The 26,619-nt window shown below is 39.9% G+C and overlaps 2 protein-coding genes across 2 annotated transcripts in view; one reads left to right on the forward strand and one right to left on the reverse strand.

Moving 5' to 3' along the window:
• The window catches only part of STK10 (serine/threonine kinase 10), a 126,529-nt gene extending 111,361 nt beyond the window's left edge, over positions 1-15,168 (reverse strand). The window contains exon 1 of the mRNA XM_072630964.1: positions 14,574-15,168. Coding sequence (XP_072487065.1) covers positions 14,574-14,729 — 156 coding nt within the window. The 5' untranslated portion in view covers positions 14,730-15,168. The remainder of the gene's footprint in view (positions 1-14,573) is intronic.
• A 3,221-nt stretch (positions 15,169-18,389) lies between these two features.
• EFCAB9 (EF-hand calcium binding domain 9) lies at positions 18,390-22,834 on the forward strand. The gene is made up of 4 exons (XM_072630975.1): positions 18,390-18,565; positions 20,812-20,960; positions 21,303-21,479; positions 22,647-22,834. Exons 1-4 carry the CDS (start codon positions 18,430-18,432, stop codon positions 22,794-22,796), a joined length of 612 nt encoding a protein of 203 aa, XP_072487076.1. The 5' UTR covers positions 18,390-18,429; the 3' UTR covers positions 22,797-22,834.
• Positions 22,835-26,619: the final 3,785 nt, after the last annotated feature.

Below are 26,619 nucleotides of genomic sequence, written 5' to 3' on the forward strand. Positions count from 1 at the left end.
GGCAAAGCTTTTGAACCTCACCAGGACTTACAGAGTTAATCTGTCTGCCAAGGAGGAAAATAAAATGCTCCCAGTTCACCATCCACCATGCCAAGTTTCGACTGAATGACAAATGAAACAGCTGAGTTTCAGAACAAGCGACATGAATACAGGAAAGATTATGGAGTAAAATGCAGTGAATGGCAGAGCAACATCTGAAGATACCTATTCAATACTCCCTACCCTCCACAAGGAAAACTCTGGCAAAGGCCCTCAGCCGCCTTAGGCAAAGTTGATCATGTGGAGTCAGTCCAAATCTGGGGCCCCTGGAGAAGGACATAGCAAATAAGAGCAAAAAACTGGGATTGGTCTCAAGGGAATTAATTAAAAGTTTTTGGCTTTAAACACATAAACGTGAATCTATACACTTGCAGGCCCTTCTAAGGAGATCCAGGGAAAACAGATTCTCACTTGACACTGATAAGCAGGATCCAAATGGTGACAATGCTACCAAGAAATGTTTCACCTTATTTTGTCCTGCAGTGGTTATGGCATCCATATCTTTTCCTTTGCTTACCATTTTATAAAACACAGAATTAAAAAAAAATTATATACACAAAAGTGAAACAATCATCAAAAGGACATCAAACTATGAGGAATAAAAAAACCCAGAAGAACAGCGAGTGAAGTGCATCTCCAGCCAAGCAGCAGTCAGAGGTGCAGGGAACTCTCAGGGCAGAATGTGCTATTTCTCTGATTGTGGTAACAATATCAGGTACTTTTTCCTAATTTTTTTTTTTTGGTTACAAAGGAGGATTCAATCTGGAGAAGGTAGTTTTTTTAAAGTAATTTCTTATAGTAGAAAGATATTCCACTGCACTCATGTACATAATTTGTTTAGTATTTCCCAACTGATGATGGACACTCCCTTTCTTTCCAGTTCTTTTTTTATTAATTTATTTGTTTTCAGTTTTCTACAGTCACTTCCCTGTCTTATATTTTCTCCCCCTCCTTCTCCAAGGTGGCATGCAATCTTATATGGGTTCTACACATACATTCTTATTAAACACATTTTCACATTAGTCCTGTTGCATAGAAAAATTAAAATGAATAGGAGAAACCATGAAAAAAAACACAACATAACATTTCTAGTTCTTTACTATAATAAAAAGTGCTGCTAGAAATATTTTGGTGCACATGGGGACTTTCTTCTATCTTTGACATCTTGGAGATTATACGTCTAGAAGGAGCATTGATGGGTTGAAGAGTATATATACAGGGTAATGACTCTGGGGGCAGAGTTCCCAATTGTTTTCCAGAATTGCCAGACTAATTCACAGCTTTGCCAACAGAATTTCTTTGTGCCCATGGAAGGGAGTGTTATTTCCAGAAATGACTGTGATGTAAAAAACAAAGGGCATCAATAAAACTCAAAGAGAGAGAGGGAGAGAAAGAAAGAGAGGAAAGAGAGAAAGATGGAGATAAAGAGAGAGAGTAAACATGCTGGATTACATGATTCTATACATCTTCTACTGCTATACATAAAAATTTTTAAAAGCCCAAAGTTTACAAAGTACTTAAAAACCTGAATTTATTGATGTTTTTGTTATTATACGTAGTCAATTCCAGATATACGCCTCCACTCGGGGAATATTCTCTGATAAAAAGAAAAATATGTAAGCAGAGCCAACATACAGCTAGTATGTATGAATCATTCCACATCCATTGCCCACCACCTTACCAACAAAGGTAGGGTACACGTGTCTTCTCCCCACTGCTCTGAGTTTTGTGATGGTGGGATGGTCCAAGTAGCATTATGGCTAGGATCTTATGAACTCTGAGGCTGAGGAGGCATGAAGACATGGCAGAAAACTGAACTTGGGAGTTAGAGGGTTATATATGCTGACTGACAAATACTATCTATGAGACCACAGGCAAGTCTCTTAATCTCTCTGAACCCATTTCCTCATGTGGCCTGAGGACAAGATCACTTCACCTCCCTAGGGCCTAGTTTACTTATCATCCCAATGAGGAGGCTGGCCCAGGTTATCTCTGAAGCCCCTGGTCCAGGGTTAACATACTCAAAGTTTATTGCTGTGTGAAGTTAGAGCCAAGGAAGCTTAGGAGCACAGCTTCTTAACCTGCAGTCATGATTTCAAGGGGTCCACCAAAAAAATTATATCTTTACATTCACTAACTTCTAATTGAATTTGGATATTTCCTTTCATTATGAATTCTTTAAAAAAGTATTTGAGGAGGGGTCCATATACTTCACCATGGGGTACCTGACACAAAAAAGTTAAGAACCCCTGCTTTTGAGGGAGGATATTCTGCAAGCACTAAGTGTGGCTAGGATTGTGAAATGGGCATATTGCATTTGGTAATGAATTTTATATGGCCTTGTCACACATCATATGTAACTGGCTTACACTATTATCGAATTCCTTATATAACTTATGTCTTATCTTCTTAATTAGGCTATAAGTTCCTTCAGAAAAAGGGCTGGGCTGGGGTTTCTTCTATATTCCCCACAGTGTCTTCCAAAAAATTGGGCAAAAACTATTTGCTAGATGGTTTGGGGTCCCAGAAACTGCAAAAAGAGGCCCCGGTATGTCTAGGACCAGCAGGTTGTGTTCAATTGCCTTGGGGGCCATGTGTAACAATCTGAACAGCCATGTATGACGGGTCGGGGAATACCATCTTGAGTTACATGTTTGGGTGTTGCAATCTCACATGAAGATAATAATGACCCTTTTGTCTACACTAGGGTGCAATTTTCAAAGCACTTTCATCAAAACACCTCTGATGGTGTAGGGATTGTATTATTATGCCCATTTTACGGATGACACTGAGGCCCAGAGAGGTTAGGTGACCTATCCACAGTCACACAGAAAATGTGGAAGCCAGGATTCAGACCCAGGTCTTGTGACTCCAAATCACTACAGCATAGCAGTCATGACAGAAACACCACTGGCACAATGCACTGAAGTTTCAAGTTCTTTGTTAAAATATTTGTGCATTCTAAGAGGCAGTACCGTATAAGGGATAGAATATTGGGTTTGGAATCAGGAAGCCTACTTTGCTATAAATATAAGCAAGTCACTTTATTTCTTAATCTTCCTATGTCTCAATTTTTCCTTCTGTAAAATGGGGATGAAAATAATATCTCTATTAGCTATATTACAGGTGTGTTGTGAGAACTAAATATTCTATGTAAAATATTTTACAAACTTTATAGTGTCATATAAACATTAACTGTTACTACTGGTTATCATTATTAGTTGCCTCCTGGAAATATCATCATCATCTTTATCATCACAACAATAACTGGCATCTATATCGTACTTTAAGATTTACAAAATGCTTTACAAGCATTTCTTTTAATCTTCACAACAACCCTGGAAATAGATATAATTATCATTATTATTATTATCATCATCATTTTACAGATATGCAAACTGAGGCAGACTGAGGTTAAATGACTTGCCCAGGGTCCCACAGCTAGTGAATGTCTTAAAGTTGGCTCTGAGCTTACATCTTCCTGAGACTTGTCAAGCTACACTCTAAAGAACTGTCTCTCTAAAAGTGTGGGAGAAAGATCAGGCCAAAGCACAAGTGAGAAAGCAAAAGAGAATGTTAGCTCTGGAGAAATTACAAATTAGCCCAGCTGTTATGGAAAATAATTAGGAACTATGAAAGAAATGTGGCTAAACTCTTTGTACCCTTTAAACCAGTAATCTTACTACAAGGTGCAGACCCCAAGAGGGTAAAAAAAAAAAAAACATCAAGAAAGATCTGATACATAGTAGAACATTCATGGCAACACGTTTTGTGGTAGCAAAGAGCTAAAAACAGTGTGGGTGGGTGTCCACCAGTTGTGGAATGGCTGAACAAACATATCAGGAATATAATGAGAAATTATTGTGCAGTTAAAAAAAATGACAAACATGAGAAATTCAGAGAAACATGGGAAGATTTGAACGAAATGGTACAAAATAAAATAAGATAAACCATATATGCAAGTAGGTGCATATATACCATCATATGTATCATATATACGCAACGTAAATGAAAATATCAAGAAATTGATGAAGTAACTGACAAACATATTTCTCTGCTATCAGCTGGGAAGGCAGACTAGAGTACATACCGTCAAAGTTGTCATTCATTGCACTGGCTATTTTTAATTAACTAATTTTCTTTGTTATAAGGGAAGCTGAAATTATATAAGGAAAAAAAATCAAGGTATCAAGAATATTTATCTATTAAAAAAAAAAAAAGAACCCAGACTATCTAAAACACCAGCACCCAACACAAAGGTCACTGAGAGAAAGTCAAAAGGACTAAGGTTTGGGTGCTGAGTGAGAGTTGTAACTTTGGTTTCTGCAACCGGGACACAGGGAGATAAACACTGAGAACTGGAATATTGGATAAGAAAAGAGAAAGGTCTTTCAAGAATAAGGGAAAGAGCTAACAGAATTCACTTATATATCAGACATATATGAGGCATCTAAGAGGTACAAAACGTATGAGTACCAGGCTTTGAGACAGGAAGACACTTACTAGCTGTGTGACCCTGGGCAGGTCATTTAACCCTGTTTGCCTCAGTCTTCATCTGTAAAATGAGCAGGAGAAGGAAATGACAAACTACTACAGTATCTTTACCAAGAAAACCCGTATGGGATCATGAAGAATTGGACATGACTGAAACAACTCAGTAACAACAAATTAGAGTTGCATATATTCTTGACAAATCAAGAATTTAGATTATCAAACAATCCTCAAATAGTACTAAAACCAGACCAAATGAAAGATGCTTGGAATCAGAAATCTTTGCTCTGCTTTTTTACTCATTTCATGGCCTCAGGCAGATCATTTAACCTCTCTGAGTCCCGTCCTTAGCAATTTCCTCATTGCTAAAGTGGGGTGGACAGCTCTTGCACTATCTACCTCACGAGATTGATGTGAGGAAAGCATTCTGTAAACTGTGATAGAAAATGGGAGTGGTTGGTCTATCTAAAACTATGCATCTCCACCCTGGAAAATATCAGTGTCAAATGGAAAGTGCCACCTGTACTAGGGGTGGAAGGAAACACTGACTGCAGGCAGTGATGGCACATAGGGTACACAGGGTATCATAGCTATCTTCAAACAGCCAGTTAGCCGACATCTCCAGGAGGGTATCATGGGAGAGATTTTAGCATGGTTTTTGTTGTTGCTGTTTTAACTAAACTCCCCTTCTGGGACAGTGGAATGGGGAGCAATATGTAGAAGGGAGGTTTTGTGTGATGCTGACTAAGCTTAACCTTTTGCGGACCAGACAGATATTAAGTGACCCATCAGACCTCTCCTGGCTGAGGAAGAACCAGTTACTCCCTATAACTTAAAGTCTGTCACAAGCTGGCCCCTTCCTACCCTTCCAGACTTCTTATACTTTTCTCATCCCACCTACCCCCATCTGTACCAACCAATAACACTGGCCTCCTTGATGCTTCTCTAACACAACATTCCATCTCTGGCCTCCATGCCTTCCAAGCTGCTCTCCCCCAGGCCTGGAATGCTCTTCCCTCCTCCTCTCTTCCTCTTAGCTTCTCTGGCTTCCTCCAACTCAGCTCAAATACCAACTTCTGCAGGAGGCCTTTCTTGATCCTTCCTGCTTCCCCTTTCAGATTACCTTCCACCTATTCTATCTCATATGTACCTATTTTTATGGCATCTCCCCCTTTAGAATGTGCCTTTCTTTATATTCCCCAGCCTGGTACCACAGTAAAGCATATAAATGCTTACTGACCAAATGATTGACTCCCTACCTCAGAGGTAGCAGGTGCACTGGAAAGATCACTGTATTTGGAAGTAGAGATCCTGAGATCAAATTCTGCCTCTGACACTAATTCCCTGTGTAACTGTGGGTGAATCACTTGATTTCTCTGGGCCTCAGTTTCCTCATCTGTAAAATAAGGTCACTGTATAACCTCTGAGTTCCTTTTGGATCTGAATCTTTGTCCTATGATCAATTTAGCATTCTTGTATAGACTACTCTCTTTAAGCTGGGAACCAGAAATGAATTTTTTTTTGTTTTTTGTCTTATATAGAAAAGGGAGAGAGGAGATAATGGAGAAATAGAAAAAGAAAAGAGTACATAAAAAGACAAAGCAAAAAAAAGAAACTTTTTGTTGTTTTTCTTCAGTCATTCAGTTGTGTTTGATACTTTGTGACCCCACGGACCATCACACACCAGGCCCTTCTGCCCACCACTTTCTCCTGAAGTCTATGTTCATGTTCATCGCTTTCATGACACAAGCTATCCACCTCATCTTCTGCCATCTCCTTTTGCCTTCAGTATTCCCCAACAAGATGCTCTTTTCCAATGAATCGTGTCTTCTCATTATGTGACTAAAGTATTTAAACTTCAGCTTCAGTATTTGACCTTCCAGTGGAGTCTGAATTAATGTCTTTAAGTATTGACTGATTTTCCTTACTTTCCAAGAGGTCAATTGTGCAGCACTCAGTCCAGCCCTCACCATCATATCTTACTACTGGAAAACCATAGCTTTGACTATATGGACTTTCATCAGCAACGTGATGTCTCTGTTTTTTAGTATTGCTGTCCAGATTTGCCACAGCTTTCCTTCCAACGAGCAAATGTCTTATAATTTCATGGCTACAGTCACTGTCTACGATGATCTTTGAGATCTTTCATAACAATACTAGGATGTTATTCATCCTTTTCACTCTCATTCTCTCTCACACAAATGTACAATGTAGTTTTCCAGAGGCTACATGACCTGTGATGACAATATCATTCTAACGTCTAATGGAATGTGTACTTGTGTATTCTTGTGTATTGGAGAATTTCATAAGGCAGTAGGTTTAGAGTATAACTGCATCTGCTTTTAGAGATTAACTCAATGTACTAGCTATCTCCAGTTATGCTCATTATAATCTCTATAACATTATCAACCAGTAGATTGTTATTCTGAAATCCCAACATTTTCCTTGTGTTATGTGAAAACACAAGAAGTGAATTTTGTTGTTGTATTTTGCAAAAACACTTTCCAAATACATTCCTAAATGTTTAAATTTTATCTAAAACTTATATTAAAGTTTAATGATATTTTATTGTAAAGTAAAATTTACTTATGTTTTCCTTATATTTAAGGATGGATCATTGACTTAAAAAGAAATATTAGCACACTACTTCTCAACCCACAGACATGCAAAGGTGCTGAAAAAGATGAAACTGACAGGTTAGAAAATTCTCTGATTCACAGAAACAAGAAATTTACTTCAAATAAATGGGGCAATCACCCTAAAAAAAAAAAAAAAGAAATGGGGCCAAAGCAGTAGTGGGCAAAGCAGAAATGAAAATCGATGAAAGCTATCTTTCCATCAGTTTTATAGATGTTAATAACCAATGAACCAATATTTTCCAAATGACTAATATATATTACAAAATTACACATGGCTAAAATGATCCATTCAAAGTACAAGACAGACCGATAGTTTTTAATAGAATAGTATAGAAAGTTCATTGACATGGTTTCAGATTCCATAGTCCAAGTTACCTTTAAGTAACTGTCACTTCCCCAGCTTTGGTATATCAAAGAAGAATAGCCACAATTATTGGAAAATGTAATTAAAATGCTCCTCCCTTTTCTAACTACATCTTTATGTGAGGCTTGATTTTTTTCATATGCTTCAACCACAACAGCAGATTGCAACAGACAGAAGCAGATACGAGAACCAAGCTTTCTTCTACCAAGTCATACCTTAAAGAAATTTGCAAAAATATCTAAAACTGCCACTCTTCTCGCTAAATTTTTATGAAAAATATTATTTATTTTAAGTAGTTAGTTTTTTAGTATTTTTAAAAGAAATGTTTTTTTAATATGTCAGTTTTAATTTCTAATACAGCAAATATTGATTGATGTAAATCACATAAACAAAAGCTTTTTGGAAGGGTCTTCAATGATTTTTAAGAGTGTAAAGGAGTCCTGATACCAGAAAGATTGACAACTATGAAGAGAGAGACATCCTAGAAGAACTATATTTAGGTTGTGACACATACTGGCAGTATGACCCTGATCAAAATCACTTATTCCTTCAGTACTCTAGGTTCTCAAAACATAGTCTGGAAACCTCTTGGGTACCACACCTGAGACTCAAGGAGACCATGAGGTCAAAATTGTTTTCATAAATGTACTGTCATTTTAATTTCTAACATTGTCAATATTAATAGGCACTGTCTACATAAGCAGAAATTCTTATGTGGAAAAGTGGGGAAGGAATTCAATAATTTTTAAGAGCATAAAGATATCTAATAGTAGCCATGGGGAGGGGGAAAGAGTAAAGGGAAGAAAAAAAGGGAAAAAAAGAAATTTACATGATAACTTTATTATATATTTAAAAGGAATTGCAAGTCATACATAACAGATTTGCAGTTTCATGTGCAATTATCTTTTTTCTACTGTTATAGAAATGTTTGTTTTACTTCACAAATTAAAAATAAATAATTTCTTTAAATAGTGTAAAAGAGGTCCTGAGCATAAAATGTTTGAGGGCCCCTGCTCAAGGCAACTAAGATAGAGATAAGTTACAGAGAAGGTGCCAGCCTGCATTGGTAGAGCTCCTAGGGGAGCTCTGTAAAGCAATGAAATCATGGGTACAGTCCTTATCCTTTTAAGGCTTATAAAAGCATTTTCTTCCCAACAACTGTAATATTGATCTATGGCTTTCCCAATTTACAAAGTCTCCCTCCTGATCCTCTCTCCACAGTCCCTCTTTGTTAGTGCCTTCTCCTCTGAGATTACCTTCCATCTATCTAGTCTGTATTTATCTCATATAGAACTAGCTATTAAGATGCTGACTATTCCAAAAGAATGTGAGCTCCCTGAAGACAGGAATTATTTTTGTCTTGGTATTCCCCATAGCACCATGCCCTGGGTTCAGGTCCTAACTCAGTTATATAACCTCGAACAAGTTCTTTTCATTATAGGGGTTTCAGTTTCTATGTCTTTACAACAAAGAAGTTAGCCTAGATGATTTCTAAAGTCATTTCCAGCTCTAAATTATATGAAGGACTTCTGAAAAAGAGAAACCCCTAAAGAGAGCAAAGAAAGAAGAACAGGACCTATAGGTACAAAAATATCTATGAAAGTTCTTATCATAGCAAAGAACTGGAGACCAGCAGAATGCCCATCCATTGGGGAATGGCTGGTCCAGTTATGGCAATTAGGAATATGATGCAATATCACTGTGCTCTAAGAAATGATAAAAGTGATAGCATTTCAGAGACTTCTATGAACTGATGCGGAGTGATCTATGCAGAACTGGGAGATAGATAAATTTATACAATAATAACAATATTGTATAAAGAAAAACAACTTCAAAAAATTTAAGAACTCTGATCAGTACAATGACCAACCTGGATTCCAGAAGACTGATGATGATAGAGAGGTGAGAAGACACAGAAGACACACATTTCTGGACATGGTCAATGTGAGAATTTGTTTTGCATATTTGTTACAAAGGCAAGGTGGTGGTGCAGTGGATACGGCACCAGGTCTAGAGTCAGGAAGACTTATTCGTCTTTCTAAGTTTAAATCTGGCCTTAGACACTTACTAGCTGTGAGACCCTGGGCAAGTCACTTACCCCTGTTTGCCTCAGTTTCCTCATCTATAAAATGAGATCGAGAAGGAAATGGCAAATCACTCCAGTATCTTGGCCAAGTAAACCCCAAATTGCGTCACCAAGAGTCAGACATGACTGAAACAACTGAACAACAACAATATTTGTTACAAGGGTTTTGTTTTGGGGTTTGTTTTTTACTTTGGAGGAAGACAGGAAGAGGAAGGGAGATAGCGTATCCAAAAAGAAAGGAAAAGAAAACAGGTATTTTATGCACAAAATGCACAAAAAAGAAAAGAAGGCAAGTCAGAAAGAATCACAGGCAAGCAAGATAGCATTGGAAGTGACATGTTGAATTTATTATAAATTATATAATAAATGTGAACTCTACATAAGACAACGTATAAGCATACGATGCTCATTTTATTTGTTAATTTTAAAATTTAAAAAAAATTTACTTGACAAGAAGGCCTCAATCTTTGAAAACATCCCCTAGCCCACAACACCTCTCCTTATTTCTCCTGTCCCCTAGGCTATTTAGTCTAGTGATCATGCAGCTCCTCTACAGCACTAGGTCAGCAGCATCAGTATATTCATGAGATCTGGGAGAAGTGTAGAATAGTGTACCTCTTTGGCTTCATAGCAACCAGGGGCCCCACCACCCAGCTTCCCTTGCCTACTTCCTTAGCTACCTCAGCAGATATCACCACTTCCTCTGCTACTGTGGCTACCCTACACCTCCTCCCTGGTGCAAGGTCCTGCCAGTGGGGCCCAGGGTAGAGCTGAAGGTTGGAGGTGGGGTGTGGTTTTTGAATGAGTATGAGTATGAGAAGTGCTTTAGGATTAGTAGAAGTTTTTCAGGCACAGAACATGGGAGTCCAGAGGAAGGCAGGGACCTCCAAGTTAACTGCTGGTAGCCCTTCCATGACCATTCCTTGACAAATGCAGATTTTTCTCCTTCCGCTACAGGATTCTTTTTCCTCTTTCCCATTCCTTTTTTCCTTCTCACCTCCCCTTTTCTTTCTTCCTTCTTTCCTTCTCTATGCCTCACATTTCCACGGGACAACCAGAAGTACCCCTGGCATTTCCTAATTCTACTGATGGAACTCAGCACCTTAACCTTGACCAGCAGGGTCCCTTGGACCCACATGCCTTTAGCTCTCCTGAGGGAATACATCATGCACTGAGGGTGATCAGCTGATACTAACAGTTCTGTTGTTTCTGGGATTACTGGGGAAATCCCAGGGCAGTGGAAAGAGTACTGGGTCTTGTCAAATGTCCTTAGTTTGAATCCCAGCTCTGTGACTTGGGCAAGTTCCTTAGCGTCTCTGTGCCCCAATTTCCTTATCTGTAAAATGGGAGGGCATGTACTACATGGCCCTTCCAACTCTGGCTCTATGATCCCATTTTACTATAAAAGCAGATGAGACAGTGATATCAAAGAAACAGCCTCACACAACAGCATGCAGCCCCCAGCACAGGACATGCCTTATCATGCAGTATGAACATTTACACGGGCAGCACAGAGAGAATCCTTCTATCTCCCACCCATTCCAGGACCATGGGGGCTATGAAGTGAAGGAGTTTCCAAGTTTTATTCTCAGCCCAAAGGTTACTGGGGCATCTGGAGATTCAGGCAACTCTGGAGGTGGGGGAGGGCAGGAGGGGAAAGGCAGATATTTAACTCTCTTCAAATTAACTTGGCTTGGGTTTTAGCTATTTCCCTGGTACAGACATGGACCTGGAGCAAAGATCCAGTCCTCCAAGTGGAAGTCAGTTCTTCAGATGCTACTGAAATTCTAAAGTCTTAACCAAGTACAATCTCCCAGAAATTTCAAATAACCTTAATTTTTGAATTATTAGGAGCCTATTTAAGTGATGTGGTCTTCTGTTTGAAAAAATATATTTTGTTTAAAGGAAATAAGGTTACTGCCTTTGTACAGATCCTTTTTCCGGAGGGGGTAGGGGGGTGGGGAAATAGCACATGAAAGTGAGAAGCCTCTAGTAGTCACACATAAAAGGAAGTTGAAAAACATGCTTTAAGAATATTAGGCAGAAGAGAAGGGTAAAGGAAAAAGGCTTCCTCTTCATTAGACGAAGAAAAAAAACTCTTATCAGATAACCCTGGAAAGACAAGAGCCTTTAAAACTTATTTTTTTAAACTCGTTTTCACTAAGAGAGGTCAGCCACACTTTGACTCCTGGCACTGCCATCACCACACTTCAATGGGGCAGAATTTCTCCTTAAGGATCACTTCAAAATGTTAGTTTGGCTCTGATCTACAGGATGTTTAAGGAAGTGGCAGCAGCCATTGAAAAGCCACTAGAAGTTATCTTTAAGAGCTCCATGTAGGAGTTACGAATTGCCCCCAAACTAAAAAAAGGCATAATACTGAGCTGCTCATGTAGGCAACACAGTAAGTACACTGGGGGGGGAGGGATAAAATTAAAAATGAAAAAAACACTGAATTTGGAACTAGAGGACTTGGGTTCAAGTCAGCTGTACACTTATGTAACCTATGTGACCCTATTCAAGTCACAACCTCTCTGGGTCTCAGTTTCCTTATCTGTATTATAATGGATTTGGATTGCATTCCTTTTTGGTTCAAAATCTATGACAATTTTCAGGAAGTAAGAAGAAAGACTGGAATAAATCTGTCACACCTTGGCATGAATTTAATGTCCATGCCAAAAAAACACAGAAGTGGATTTTTTTTCAAATATCTATTTATAATCATACTGAACACCATAGGGGGCTAGCTAAAAATACCTCTTATCTCTATGGAAGGCTGGATTTTTTGTTTGCTACAGGAAAGCTGGATTCAGCTCAATTTAAAAGACAAACTTTCTAAGGAATTCACCTATCCAGCAACGTACTGAGTTTCATTCTAAGATAGTGAACTGTCAGTGGAAGTGTGCAAATAGATACTGGAAGGCATCTGTTGAGAATGATGCAGAAGAGATTCCTATGCAGAGTGGGAAAGCTGGACCAGATAATCTATGAAGTCCCTTCTAGCTCTAAGATTTTAGGATTGCCTGGAAACAAATTATGCAAACTCAGATCAAGGCAGGACTGATTTAAGCAAGAATGGCACGACACAAGTCACCTCTATATGTCAGACATACACAGGGCCAATCTTCCACTTAGAGGAAGTAACCACACGAAGAGTATTTTTTAAAAACTAGGCAGCAGTCACTGCCATCCACCAGCTACAGGAGTCATGTGATGCTAGAGTTTAAAAAATGAGCAAGATACTTAGAAGGAAGAAGGTCTGATCACGTGACTCCTCTGCTCAATACATTCTCATGGCTCCCGGTTGCCTCTAGAATCAAGCACAGACTCTTCCGTTTAGCATTAAAGGCCCTTAACAACCTGGTTCCAATCCACCTTGCCAGTCATATTTATTATACATTACTCCCCTTCATATGCACTATGGTCAAACCAAATTGGTCTTGCTCTTCCTCATACCTGGAACATTCCAGAGTTTGTCTTTGTGTCTTTGCACAGGCTGACCCCCACATCTGGGAAGATGTCCTTTTTCTGTTTCTTAAAATTCCTAGAGTGCCACCTTCTACATGAAGCCTTTCCTGAACCCCCTTTTAATGTTTCCCCTTCCAGAACATATTAACCAGTATTAATTTCCTACACAATTCTATACATCCCCAATAAATGTAAGCCTCCAAGAGAACTTAAGCTAGTTGAGGGCAAGGACCCTTACATTCTTGTCTTTGCATCCTCTACTCCATTAAGGGTCCCTGGCCTAGCAGATGGTGGGGGAATGTGACTGACCTACCTAGAGATGAATACAGAACAGGGGGATCCTTGAGCAAGGAGAAAGCAGCAACTAAAATCAATTCTAGACCATCCTACACTGATGTAAGCAGAAAGGACTTCAAGTAGCTAATTACTTCTTTGCCTCATCATTTTTCCTCTCAGCCCCAACTCTTTTGAAATGAGAAAGAAGAGTGTATCCACCATGCAGACAATAAACTGTGAATGGATTCCCAGTACCAGTGTGTGACTCGGATAATCATCCCAAAACGAATCGTTTTGTTTTTTTGGTTCAGGAGGAGGCAGCTATCCTCTGGGGAAGGCCCAGGCAAGACCACTCAGAACTCCAACATCCTCTTTGAAAAGCCCATAAGCTAATATAAGTAGGTTAAGTTTCAACTGATTATGCGATCTTAGGTTAGTTACTGGATAAGAAATTAAGGTAAGCCTTGTTCTTCTCAACCGTAAAGTGAAGGAAATATCTATATGCTGAATTCAGCTAAACTGAATCAACTAAGTAGTCTCAAAAGTCCCCAGATCGAAGAGTCTATTTTATTCTGAGAGTGACAAAAGTCTAAAGGATTATGATTAGGACAAGGCCAATTCATCACCTGGGACTAGGTCAAACTAGAACCCAGAACGTAATCTGCAAACAACCTTCACTATCACAATAGCAGCTCCTAGACAGTTGGTCCCCAGGGTCAGCTTTAGGGGATCAAGCTTCCTGTACCCTGTTTCCTTTCACCCTGATTTTAGAGCTAACACTTGAAACCTGATTTTTCATTCTCCACCCCGCTTCTACGGAAGCCCAAAATATAGTGGGGGCGGTGGGGGTTGGAGGGGACTTGCTTCCTGAGTGGACGCGTCTCTTCAAGTTGATTCTTCTGTCTTCCCACTTGCCTCTTAGACTACCCCAAGGTAGCTGGAGGGGGGAAGGATCCGCGGCTAAAGCTGACCCTTCCCGGAGCCCTCAGAAGCCCATCCCCGGGAATCGCCCAGAGCTACCTTGGCATCGCCTAGCCTCCCGATGCATGGTTCGCTCCGCAAACCTTTCGGAACTGCCCCCAGACTTGTGCCAGGGTCCGTGTCCTCTGCGCACCTTCCGCCCCTGCGAGATTTCCAGGAGCCCATAACTCGGCTCCCGGTGGTATCCCCGAGGTGCCCCACACACCCTTGTCCAGCCTCCCGCACCCACCTTGTAAACTTTACCGAAGGCTCCATCGCCCAACTCCCCGACGATCTCCCACACTTCGTTTGGGTCTAGATCCCGACGGACGTGCTCGTATTCTCGGGATTTTCTCTTCTCGAAGGTGGACAGCCTGAGGATACGGCGGAAGTTGGCAAAAGCCATGGCTCGGTGGGGAACAAGCTGGCTGGGGCGCGCGATGCCGAGGGCGCCTAGACGCCGCTAGGGGCTAAGCGAGGTGGCTCCGGCCCCCAGCTCCGCAGGGCGGTGCCAGCCTCTGCACCCCGGCGCGAACGCCGGGAGGGAGGGGGATGGAAGCGGTACAGGCAGGGAGCCGTAGCCCCCCTCTCTGCACCGCACGCCTCCCGGGGTCGGGCCCCTCTCCTCCACCTCCCCAGGGTTCGCGAACCCACAGTCAAGTGCGCCGCTGGAGAGTCGAGGGCTCGGCTTCGGACTCTGAGCACCCGGAACAGAGAAGGCAGCGGCAGCAGCGTTACCTCCGCCAAGGGATCTCCAAGCCTCCGAATCCGAAGGCACAACCCGCGGCACGCTCTCCTCCTCGGAGCAGCACACCGGCATCAACCGCGGCACGCCTCCAAAAGCCAAGCTCCAGAGGGGGTAATTCGAAGATTCGTAACCCGAGTCCTGGAGCCCGCGACTCCACCTGCAGGGAGGCCAGCTGCGCCACGCCAGCTTCCCATTGGCTGCAGTAGCCGATCGACCCCGCCCCTTCGCCGCAGGGCCCTCTGGACACTGTAGTTGGCTGACGCCTCCTTTTAAAGGGGCTGGTTTGGGAGAATTTAGGCTCAAAGGAGAAAAGATTTAGAGCTGGAAAGAACCTTGGTCGCCGTGAAATCTAACTCTCCCATTCATTTTTTTAGATGAGGAAATTAAGGCTCCGGGAAGTTAAGAAACTTGCTCTAAAATCATACAGCTAGGAATAGCTGGAAACTATGTTCTCTTTCGTTACTTTGAAAAGTGAGTCCTTGCAACGGGAGAGATCGTGGACTTGGAGGTTATTTGGACCAAGTCCCACCAACCCTTTCTATTTTCAAATGGAATAAAATGAACTATTGTAGTAGACTGGTGGAACGAAATTCCCGAGGGCATGGGTGGAAGAATGGAGGGGTGATGGGAGAAGCTTAGAACGGGGACGTACAGGGAGAAGATGAAAATGGTTCATAAGTCTGTAAAAAGCCCCTACCTCCCCTCCCACCCAACATCCGCCTGGAAAGTTAGACATCACTAGTCCAACCCCCTTCATTTTACAAATAAGGAAACTGAAGCAGTCACTGAACTTCTAGTGCAACTTTTTTGTTTTTTGTTTTAATTAAAAACACTTATTAAGTGTTTATTAACAGCCAAAAGGTGTAGAAATACAAAAGCATACAAAAGCAAGACTTGTCCCAGTTTTCTTCTGTCTAGCAATTTCATCTATGTAGGAACTCTCATTCAGGAAACTTCTATCAATGCAAAAAGCAACTTCTGTAACTTACGGTTGCCGGAGGCACTAAGCTTAAGCAACTTGTCTAGAGTCTCACAGCCCCACAAGTCAGAGGTAACACTAGAATAATACTTTCTGATTCTGAGGCCAGTTCTCTAGCTCTACTATCTGCAAGCAACCTCTTAGTCACAAGAGTAGCTCAGACACAAGTAAGTTTCTTTATTTTATTTCCCTTCATCTATATAGCTACCATTAATCCACCCTGAGATTATAAAACTCATTCTCATTCTTTTATTTCTCTCTCTCTCCCTCACTCCCCGCCTTTTTTCTCTCTCCTGTCTTCTGAAGCTGAGTAGAGCACCTTTCCATGATAGTGGATGATTCACTTCAGGCCCATTCTACTAACTGCCCACATCTGATTCCTATTCCTAAATTAACTGGAATTAAGGTAACTCGAGTCAGTCTTACAAAGCTAAGTGTATATTTTAGAACCTCGAATGGCTACTATCCTCCAAGTCATAGGTCACCTAAAAATGTTGCACAAATGGCTAGGAATTTGGTAACTGCCCTTCCCTGTTGTCATAGTAACTGCATATCTGCAAGCAATCCACAAATTTCTATATCACCCCCTTCTTTATCCTCAATTCCAAGTCTGTACCTTTCTTACAACCTCTTGAAATCCAATCTAAGATAAACTAAGAGGGTCCTTTCTCATCCTGGCCAGTATTTTTTCATATACATAGGATTCTGAAAGGTTTATTGAACTCATATGTGAGATTTTAAATAGATCCCATCATCTTTGGATAGTGGAAACACAAGAGTAAGAATCAACTATCACCAAAGCACCCACAGGTAGAAATATATTTACTTCAGCCTTTTTTGTGGTGGCAAAGAATTGGAAATTGAGGGGATGCCCATCAGATGGGGAATGGCTGAAAAAGTTGTGGTATATGAATGTAATGGAATATTATTGTGTTATAAAAATGATGAGCAGGTGCAGATTTCAGAAAAACCTGGAAAGATTTTCACAAACTGATGCTGAGTGAAGTGAGCAGAACCAGGAGAACACTGGACATAGTAACAGCAACATTGTGCCATGATCAACTATGATAACAGCTCTTCTCAGTAACACAATGATATAAGACAATTCCAAAAGACATTCATGATGAAAAATGCCATCCACATCCAGAGAAACAACTATGGAGTCTGAATGCAGATCGAAGCACACTATTTTCACCTTTCTTCTTTCTTTTGGTGTTTCCTTTTTGTTCCAATTCTGCTTTAAATACCTTTAATATGATCGTACACATATAACCTATATCAGATTGCTTCCTATCTTGGGGAGGGGGTGCGGTGGGAGGGAACTCAAAATCCCATAAAAGTAAATGTTGAAAACTTTCTTGAAATGTAATTGGAAAAAATAAAAGACTATTACAATAAAATAGTGAATGTTGAAAACTAAAAAGTTTATGATTGATTGTAAAAACAAACAAACAAAAAAACCCAACCACCTTCACACTAAGCAGGGTTCTTACTAATTTACATTCAGTAAGTAGCCCAATATTAGTATTGATGACTTTACCCTTCCTCTCTCACCCCATCCCCATCCTGCTATGTTGGCACAACCATCTTTCTAAAATGCCAGTTTGGTTTGGTTTTGCTTGCCAGGGGATCATCCTCCCAAAACATGTTTTTTTTGCCTGCTATTTCTCTTTGTAGAAAACAATCATTAGTTTTTCTTTGTCTACAAGTTAAATACAAACTCTTTATCCTGGGATTCAAGACCCTCCATAGCTTTTCCAGTCTTACCTTGAATTGTTCCCTTACACACAACCCAGTTCAACTCATTTGCTTACTATTTCCTAAATATTCTTTTTTATTTTTCACCTTAAGTTTCCCTCACTGACTACCATGACCCAAAGAAATCTATCCCTTCACTGGATCCATGATCCACTGGATCCTCTATATCTATTCTACTCCTTTTATACACATTATATAGAAAATTATATATTGATACTGTTCTAATTTATGCCTTTGTTACTTTGCACATAACAGGTGCTCAGTATAAACTTGTGGACTGATTTAGGAACTATCTCCCCTTCCTTCCCCTTCCCCCACTCAAGGAGAAATATCTCTCTTTTTATATTGCCTCCTGAAGAACTTTAATAAATCTTAAGTGACAGTGAGATATATGTAACCATATATATGTATATGCTTATGTATGTATTTATGTGTGTATGTATATCAGGGGATTGTACGTAGTTTGAGGAACTAACCACTTCCTCTGCCATTTTAACCAAGGCAATTCCTTAGTAAAGACAAGAACTCTGAGACCTAAATCATCATTCTACTTCAAAGGCAGAGTTCTCTATTCTGTGTTGCCTAAGTGACCAGTTGCAAACAGAATCAAATAGTGACAAGATGAAAGTGAAACAAGGATCATTTCTGTGGTACCTCTACTTAGATAAAATATACTGTTTACTATCAGTGAGAAATGTCAAGGCACTGTTGGAATATTTCCAAGTTCTTGATGTGCACAGAATGCAGGGTCTGAATGGTAAGTCCTTTTAACTTCATTAAGTCATTTAGACATAATGTTCAGATAACTATGGGAGGCCTAGGGAGAGATATTAAAATTAAGTTATCTGCCTTTATGGAGCTCATAAACTACGAGAGTCCAAACAGAAGAGCGATCCCTGCAGATAGTGGGATCCTCCAGATACTCTGGGCAGATGACATTTTTCAGACTTTCTCAAGTCCTTGAGCATTACCCATATGAGAACCATAATCATTCAAAAGTTTGACCTAACTATCTAGACATGGAAAAACCAACTGGATGAAGAATACCTGGCCAGATAATAATAATACAACTGCTGAACTGCCCATAGAGCTCATCTATCAACAACACAACTCCCTTAGAAAAACACTACAGATAGTCAGATATGGCTATGCATGCCTATATTTCTTGCTCCTAGGGGAGGATGAAGGATCACTTGAACTTAGTAGTTCTGAGCTGCAGTAGGGTTAAAGTAGATTATGTGTTCACATTAAGTTTGGCATCAATATGGTGAGTCCCAAGAGTGAGAGGGCCACTAGGCTGCCTAAGGAGTGAACTGGCCTGGGTCAGAAAGAGAGCAGGTCAAAGCTCTTGCGCAGATCAGCAGTGGGATTGCGTCTGTGAGTGGCTGCTACATTTCTAGCACAGATGAGATAGAGACCCAGTCTAGAAAGAAAGGGAAATAGGAGAGGGAGAAAGAAAGAGGAAAAGAGAGAGCAAGAAAAGGAAGGAAGGGGAAGAAGGGAGGGAAATACGGGAAGGGGAAGGAGAAAGAAAAACAAGGAAGGAAGGAAAGGAGGAAGGAAGGAAGGGAAAGAGGACTAGGAAGGAAGAAGGAAGGAAGGGAAAGAAGGAGGCAAGGGAAGGGAGAGAGGGAGAGACAGAAGGGACTATAAACAATCAATGAACTAGATCTAAAATTGAATGGGAGACAATAAGCAGGGTGGATTACATTTGAAAAACTGTGCAGTGTTACCTCAAGTGATCCCAAAAACAAGGGTCTATATTTTTTTAAAGATTAATATTGTTCCAGCAATGCTTTCTGACTTCAAAGTATGAAGAATAACAATCGCCAAGAATTAAATTAATGTGGTAGAGTACACAACAGGCAATGTAGAGACACAGGGAGGGAAGGAGGAGGTATAATATGGGACACAGCAAAAGACCAAAAATTTATGATTGAGAAAGGACCAATCTGTGTGCTCAGTGTCAAGAAATCTAGATGAAAGGCTCAAGCAGGTAAAAACTAGGATTGGAACTTCCAGATCCCAAGTTCAAATATGGTAATTCTCCCGCTACATTGCCACTTCCCTGACACCACATTCTCTTCATCTCGACTTGACTGTGTAAGGATACTTGTGATGCCGGACCACCATGAATCCTTCCAGGCTCTAATCATGACTTCAGAGCAATCAAAAGATTTCAACATGATATGACTTAGAGCAGTCACTTCAATTTTCCGAGCTTCAGCTTTCTCATTTGTAAATAGACAAAAGGTTTCTTCCAGCTATAAATACTATGATATAGAAAGGCAGGGGATGACTATGAGAGATGCATTATGGATAGGTCACCATGTATATGTACATAGAGAAGTAACCATAACATCATAAACATCCAATATATACTTAACTGGGGAATGGGGTCACTAATCATTAGGAACTGACCTACCAATAGATTTGAGATAATTTAGAGCTGCTGACCATTTCATTCCAACCTATCCCACCAAAATGTAAGGACACATCCCTGCCTGCATCATGCACACTGCTTTGTGTAAGAATCCTTCACATTTTTCATAGTATAGGCATTCAATAAATATTTAAATACTTCAATACTTTATAACAAAGGATGGATCTCTCATCAATGTGTGTATTCCCACCGTTGTTGCACACTGCAACTCATTCATGCAGCTTGTGTGATTTTTGCTCATATTCTCCCATAAATGCTCTGCCTGCTTAATATTATTTATTCAATCTTGAGCAAGTCAGTCTCTCTGGGTCTCATTTTCCTCATCTGTAAGATAAGGAGAATGAACTAAATGTCTAAACCCCATGAGCCATACTCTCCTGATTTCAAAGGAAACGACCTGAGCACTTGAAAGGAATCCCAAGTGCACGAGAAATCCAGGGAAGCATTGCTGCCATGTTAATGGCCTTCTTGGAACCTTTAGTGTTTTAGTGTTGTTTTTATGGCTCACAGTATAGCATGTGGGTAAGCACTAGTGAAATTGATACCCTTTTCTCCTTCAGATGTGATCTTCTATCACTTTCTTCATCACGTGACCGACTTGAACAAGAGCCAAATTATGATAGTGTTTGACATGCTGGATTGGGATGCCATAGGGCAGATTGGCTTTGAAGAGTTCTACATGCTCATTTGTGTCCTATTGTCACATGAGGTAGGTCAAAATCATTTTGATTATAGATACCAAAGCATCTATCACTATTTTGTTAAGGCACTACTAAATCTAGGCTCCAACAAAATTTATCTTCTATTGATCATGCTTTCAAAAACAAATTAAAGGGAATAGTCTTGGCCCTTAGATGATTTGTTTAAATGTTTCTGAATGGATTCGGACCCCTTGTACAATCAAGAAAAGCTAAAGAAACTTCTTCAAACCCTCCCTGCCCCTGGGAAGGAGAGACCAACAGAAAATATCAAGTTCCAGAATTAATGTCTAGAAGGCACTCACTAACCTGATGTACCTACTTGAGATTTATATTTATCTTTCTCTAAACAGAATCACTTGGAAGAGCGATTTATCTATCGACATTCCCGGCCTGTGTTTGAGCTACTTGACAGAGATGGGGAGCTTAGGGTTGGGTTAAGCCAGTTTGAAGCCTTCCGATTCCTCTTCAATTTCAGGAACCAGGAAATGAAACAGATCTTCAAGAATTTTGATGTTACAGGTGATGAGGTGAGTTCATAAATTCCAAAGGTGGGACACAATACTCCCTCCTCCTAAAGGAATGCCCCATATACCTTTCAACAATACAGATTGCAGTTTGACATATTCAAGGGTGGAAAAGATATCCAAAAAGAAGTGTTCAGCATTATGGAGGATCCAGAAAAATAATGAAACTGTCCATTCTGTAGAGAAATTCATAACCTAATTATGAAAAGACTAACACACAAGACCTGGGCAAATCACTTAATCTTTCAGGGCTACACTTTCTTCATTTGCAAAATAAGAAGGTTGAAGTAGATGGCCTCTAAGGCCCTTTCCTATTCTACAATTGTGAATTCAAGAAAGACAGAAAAAATTTCACAAATAAACAGGAAATTAAGCTGAGCCTTGGACAGGTAGAAAAGAAGGCATTCTAAATGAGAAAAGGCTTAAAAGATATAGAAGCAAGAGTTTGTTCAGAAGACAATTTGATCAGCCGATATAAGTTTTAGAAGATAATACCAGACAGGCAAGGACTATACTTGTTGATGGTATTAAGTGCTAGACAGAAATTGAGACTTGACATTTCCAAGGGTGGATATGATAAAAAAAAAACCCTCTTCCCACCCTACCTTATCCTCCCACTCACCAAGAAAGGAATAAACAGCAAGTGCCTACTGTGTTAAGTACTTTTACAAATATCTCATCTGATCCTCACAACTACCCTGGTGCTATTGTTATTCCCATTTTACAGATGGGGAAGCTGAGACAAACAGGTTAAATGACTTGTCCAGGGTCACAGTTAGAAAGCATCTGAGGGCACATTTAAATTCAGGTTTTCTGATACCAGTCTCAGTACTCTATCCACACTGCCACCTAGCTACCAAGCTCCCTCTATCTGCTGCAAAGGCCAGCAGAAATAAACTGCTGACTGGGACTCTGTGAAGCACATGTAAGAAGCTTTGTATGTTGAAGCACCCATTTTAACCTAGAGCCCACACAGAGAGGTACAGGGTAGGATTAGGATTCTTCCTCTGGTCTTCATGTCATATATTGAGGTTTCCCAGCTCCTGCTTTAGGTCCTGTTTGAAAAGTCATAGGTTTTTTTATGAGAAGTAACTGCCACCCTTTGCCTTCTTAAAGTGTTCATATTTAATTTTCCTGTATTAATCTCTTTTGTTTTTCTTCAAATACCAGCGTCTTAATTACAAAGAGTTCAGGTTGTTCACTATCTTCTGCCTTGACAAACATCAGGAGAGGCAGAAATTAGAGAGAAATAAATATGTGCTTCTGAAACAGAAAACTCTCTTTGAAAGGTGGAGAGAGGAACACAGAATGAAGAAGTGAATACTTTTATTATTAAAATAAATTTGAATCTACAAAGTAGAAAATTTAGAATTTATTTCTTCCATGAGAGATTACAGGGAGGGGGGGTATAAGACTTTTCTGCAAGTAATCAATAGGCATGTTCATGACACCAGGGCGTTACTCAAGGCAGTACAATACTGATTAGAATATCATCAGTTTCTCTCATTGGACATGCCCCAGTTCTCTAATGCTCAGTAAGTTAATCAAAACCCCATCTTATCTGGGTTCGCTGAAGACTGCCCTGGACAAAATGTTTCTGGTTTATCACTGGTCAAGGGACTATTCCTATCTAGCCTTCCACCTTAATTACAAAGATTTGAGGATTATATTCTCCTCAGGGCCTACCTCACTCCTAAAGAAATGTCAGGTGCATACAGAAAAAATCCTTTTATTTTTCATGCCCTATTCACTCATTTGTATTCAGTTTCAGTTTTCCTAAATGACTAGATGGACACAGTTAAGCTACCTATTCTAGGACATGGACCTAGGGTTCATGGCCAATCATCTTTTTTTTAAACTCTATTTTTCTCCTTCCATGTAAAAAACAAAAAGAAAGCCATATTTTTTTTGTACTGGAAGATCACAGAAAGATGACATAATATAAATTTCTTTTTGTTTTATATTTGCTCACCCTGCCTGATCTTGGGAGAAAAGTCTCTATCCATGAAGCTACAATCACTGGCTAGTAACGTTCTTTTATCATGAACAAATTTCAAGTTCTTTTAAAAGGAAGGTTTTAGGAGATTTAAAGGATTTTCATTATGGGTAAGAAATAAGGAAGAATTAATTTTACTTCTCCAGACACATATTTTAATATAGCACTTCTCTGGCACCTTTTTATCATGACTTCTAATTATCAGGGTAGCATTTTTCAGTAAGCCATGAACTGACATTTCATTGACCTAGATATTGTTTCTGTACCAACATATACCATCTTCTTCAAGATGAATTTGGGGAAGCCCGGGTTTGGGGAAATCCATTCTCAGATCCCCTTCATTCCATTTCATTAGAGCAGCTCTAATGACTGATCACCTGGACTCCCATGATGCCTGAGTAAACACTATGGTGACTGGTGCACTTTGCCTATTATATGTAAATATCTCTGTGCTAAATCCTAATCCTGAATAACCTCTCTTAATAATTTAGCTTCTCATGAAATACAGGGCTGATCTTTTACTAATAATACTTTCCCCCAACTTCATTCAATAAAACCTGGAAACATATCCTCTCACTTAAAATTGCCAATCATATGGCTTGGCATTGACATGAAGAGATCAAATAGGATAGTTCAATACCCAAATGGAGTCACAAAGGTCCAACATAACTGAATAACATATATGTGCATATATATGTATACATGTATACACACATATCCATATCCATATATTTCTCACTGTGGTAAACTACAGAAATGCATCTCTCACCAAAAAGTATATAAGCTTTTTAGTTTGAACTAAATTTGAGAAACTGTATTTGAGAAAGTGGTCCCAGAAAACCCTTACCAGATAGTTACTTACCAGTAAGATTGTTTCTCTGAAGATACACTATCCCTATCAGCTGTTACAGCAGACTCTTGTAGCAACACAGAAATCTTCAGAAGGCTTTTAACCTTTAGAGTAACACTATTAGAGCTGGAATAGGCCTTATATATTAACTAGTTTAACCCTCTCATTTTACAGAGAATGCAACCGGGCCTAGAGAAGTTTAGTTTACCAAATGGCTGTTGAATTAAACGATGTGCCCAAAATGACAGCCCCGTGAATGTAGCAGAACTAGAATACTGCTATATTTATCTTTCCTTGGTTAGACCATAGTTGGAGTACTGTATTCATTGCTAGATACATTTTAAGTCATAAGCAGTAATTCTGGTGCCCAATGTCAAGCCACACTAAACACACCTTCAAATCAGCGATAGGTGAAGAGTCTACAATAAAGACAGGTGGGGAGAGCTCAGAACATCACAAGGCCATTGCAGGTAAAAAAAACCCCACCAAATCAGGAAGGAGCAAAGGGGGACTAATCCACGAAAGCACTCCCCTACCTAGTGTGAAGGGGGAACATCACCATCTGGTTTCTTGTTAAATCTTTACACTCAAAAGTGTATATGCTCCTCAAAAAAAAAAGCACTATTAGAAAGTTACAAAATATACAAATGTAACAAATTTTAAAATTGTACAATCTTCTAAAATCATTGTTATAATCTATTATCGTTATATCATTTGCACTTTCTATACTTTGATGCTCTGTGGTAAAATCCTGATTTCCTTCCTACTAGTTAAAGTCTGATCAGGAATATGTCCAGAGGAAGGTGAGACCAGCATGTTGAGAGGACTGGAGATTATGCTTTACGACAACTAAAGAAATTAGGAATATTTAGCTTGAAGAAGAAAAGTCTACAGGGGGACAATAGGACAACAGCCTTCAAGTATCTGAAGGGCTATCATGTGGAAAAATATTCTGCTTGGTAGATCAATGGGTACAAGCTGAAGAAAGGTAGATTGAAAATGTAAGGAAAATTTCCTAATCCAGTGCGATCCAAAAGTGGATGCTGCTTCAGAAGTGAGGAACTGTAAAGCATAGCTGTTCAAACATGCATTGAATTAAATGGCTTCTCAGGTCCCTTTTTACTCTGGGTTGCTTTTTAATCCAGATCTTCTAACTCCCAAATCTCATTCACCTTCCATGCTATGCAGGGGAAGGTATGAGCCTCAGCACTAACAGAGGAGCTCCATCACTTGGCCTTCCCAGTTAGTTTGGCCTCCCTCCCTTCTTACCCTGTTACAAATCCAATGTTACAGGATATCTGGGTCTACAAGTGGGGTGTGGTACACAGTAAGAATATGAGAAGGAACCTGTAACAGCTGCCAGGGATAATGCATATTCAAGTAAATAATCTTATTGGTAAGGAATTGGGGTTTTCCCAGAGATGTTAAGGACTGCTGCCTTCAGCTGTTACAGGAAAGTAATATGTCAGGAGCTAGGGCATGAGGTCATTCTGAGAACAGCCACAGTGGGATTACAAGACCAAACTGAGTCTTATCAGGAGCTAGATCCCAGGGCTTTGTGTGTATAAAGAACATGAGGTGCTTTGTATTCCTTTTAAATATTGTTTATGCTTCCTAGGACAAAGATCTTTTCAGACCCAAAGAATGCAAGTTATTCCCCCAGAGGAAGCAGGATTGGGTGGAGAGTGGCAGAATTTGGAGTTGAAAGAGGTTTTGGTGATCATCTTGTTCAGCCACCTCACATTCCAGAGAAGAAAAAAATAGTCCAGAAAGATTAGTCGGCTAACCCAGGGTAAACACAGGCCAAGTGGCAACCCAAGAGTTACTAACTCCAAAGCTAGAGCTTCTCCCATTTCAACATGAGAGCTTGCAGGTACATTAAAGAGAAAACAGGGCAGCCAGAATTTTGATTTGCCTACAAATTTTTCTACTCCTTTTTATATAGTGGTATAGAAAGAACTTTTGGGGTGGGATCATTTATCAAAGCTTAGAATTCACTAATCCTTTTGGTTAAAGCAATTACTACTTGGAAGAGAGTCTAGAGAAATGCTTTGGAGAATATGTGTAAGGGCTGAAGGGAGGCCAAGTGATTATATGAAGACCACACTGCTTTACCAGAAGGTGAATCAAAGTAATGCTTTCAACAATCATGAAACCAGAGAAAAATTATAGACCGTTTCCCTTCCTGTAGCAGTAAAAGGGCAAAATGTCCCAAAGAGGCATAATTTTTTATTAATTTTTTAAACCTTTATGCAAAATAGGTCAGGCCAGTGATATTCAGTATTCAAGGGATTCTG

The sequence above is a fragment of the Notamacropus eugenii genome, chromosome 1 (assembly GCF_028372415.1).
Source record: "Notamacropus eugenii isolate mMacEug1 chromosome 1, mMacEug1.pri_v2, whole genome shotgun sequence".
NCBI lineage: Eukaryota > Metazoa > Chordata > Mammalia > Diprotodontia > Macropodidae > Notamacropus > Notamacropus eugenii.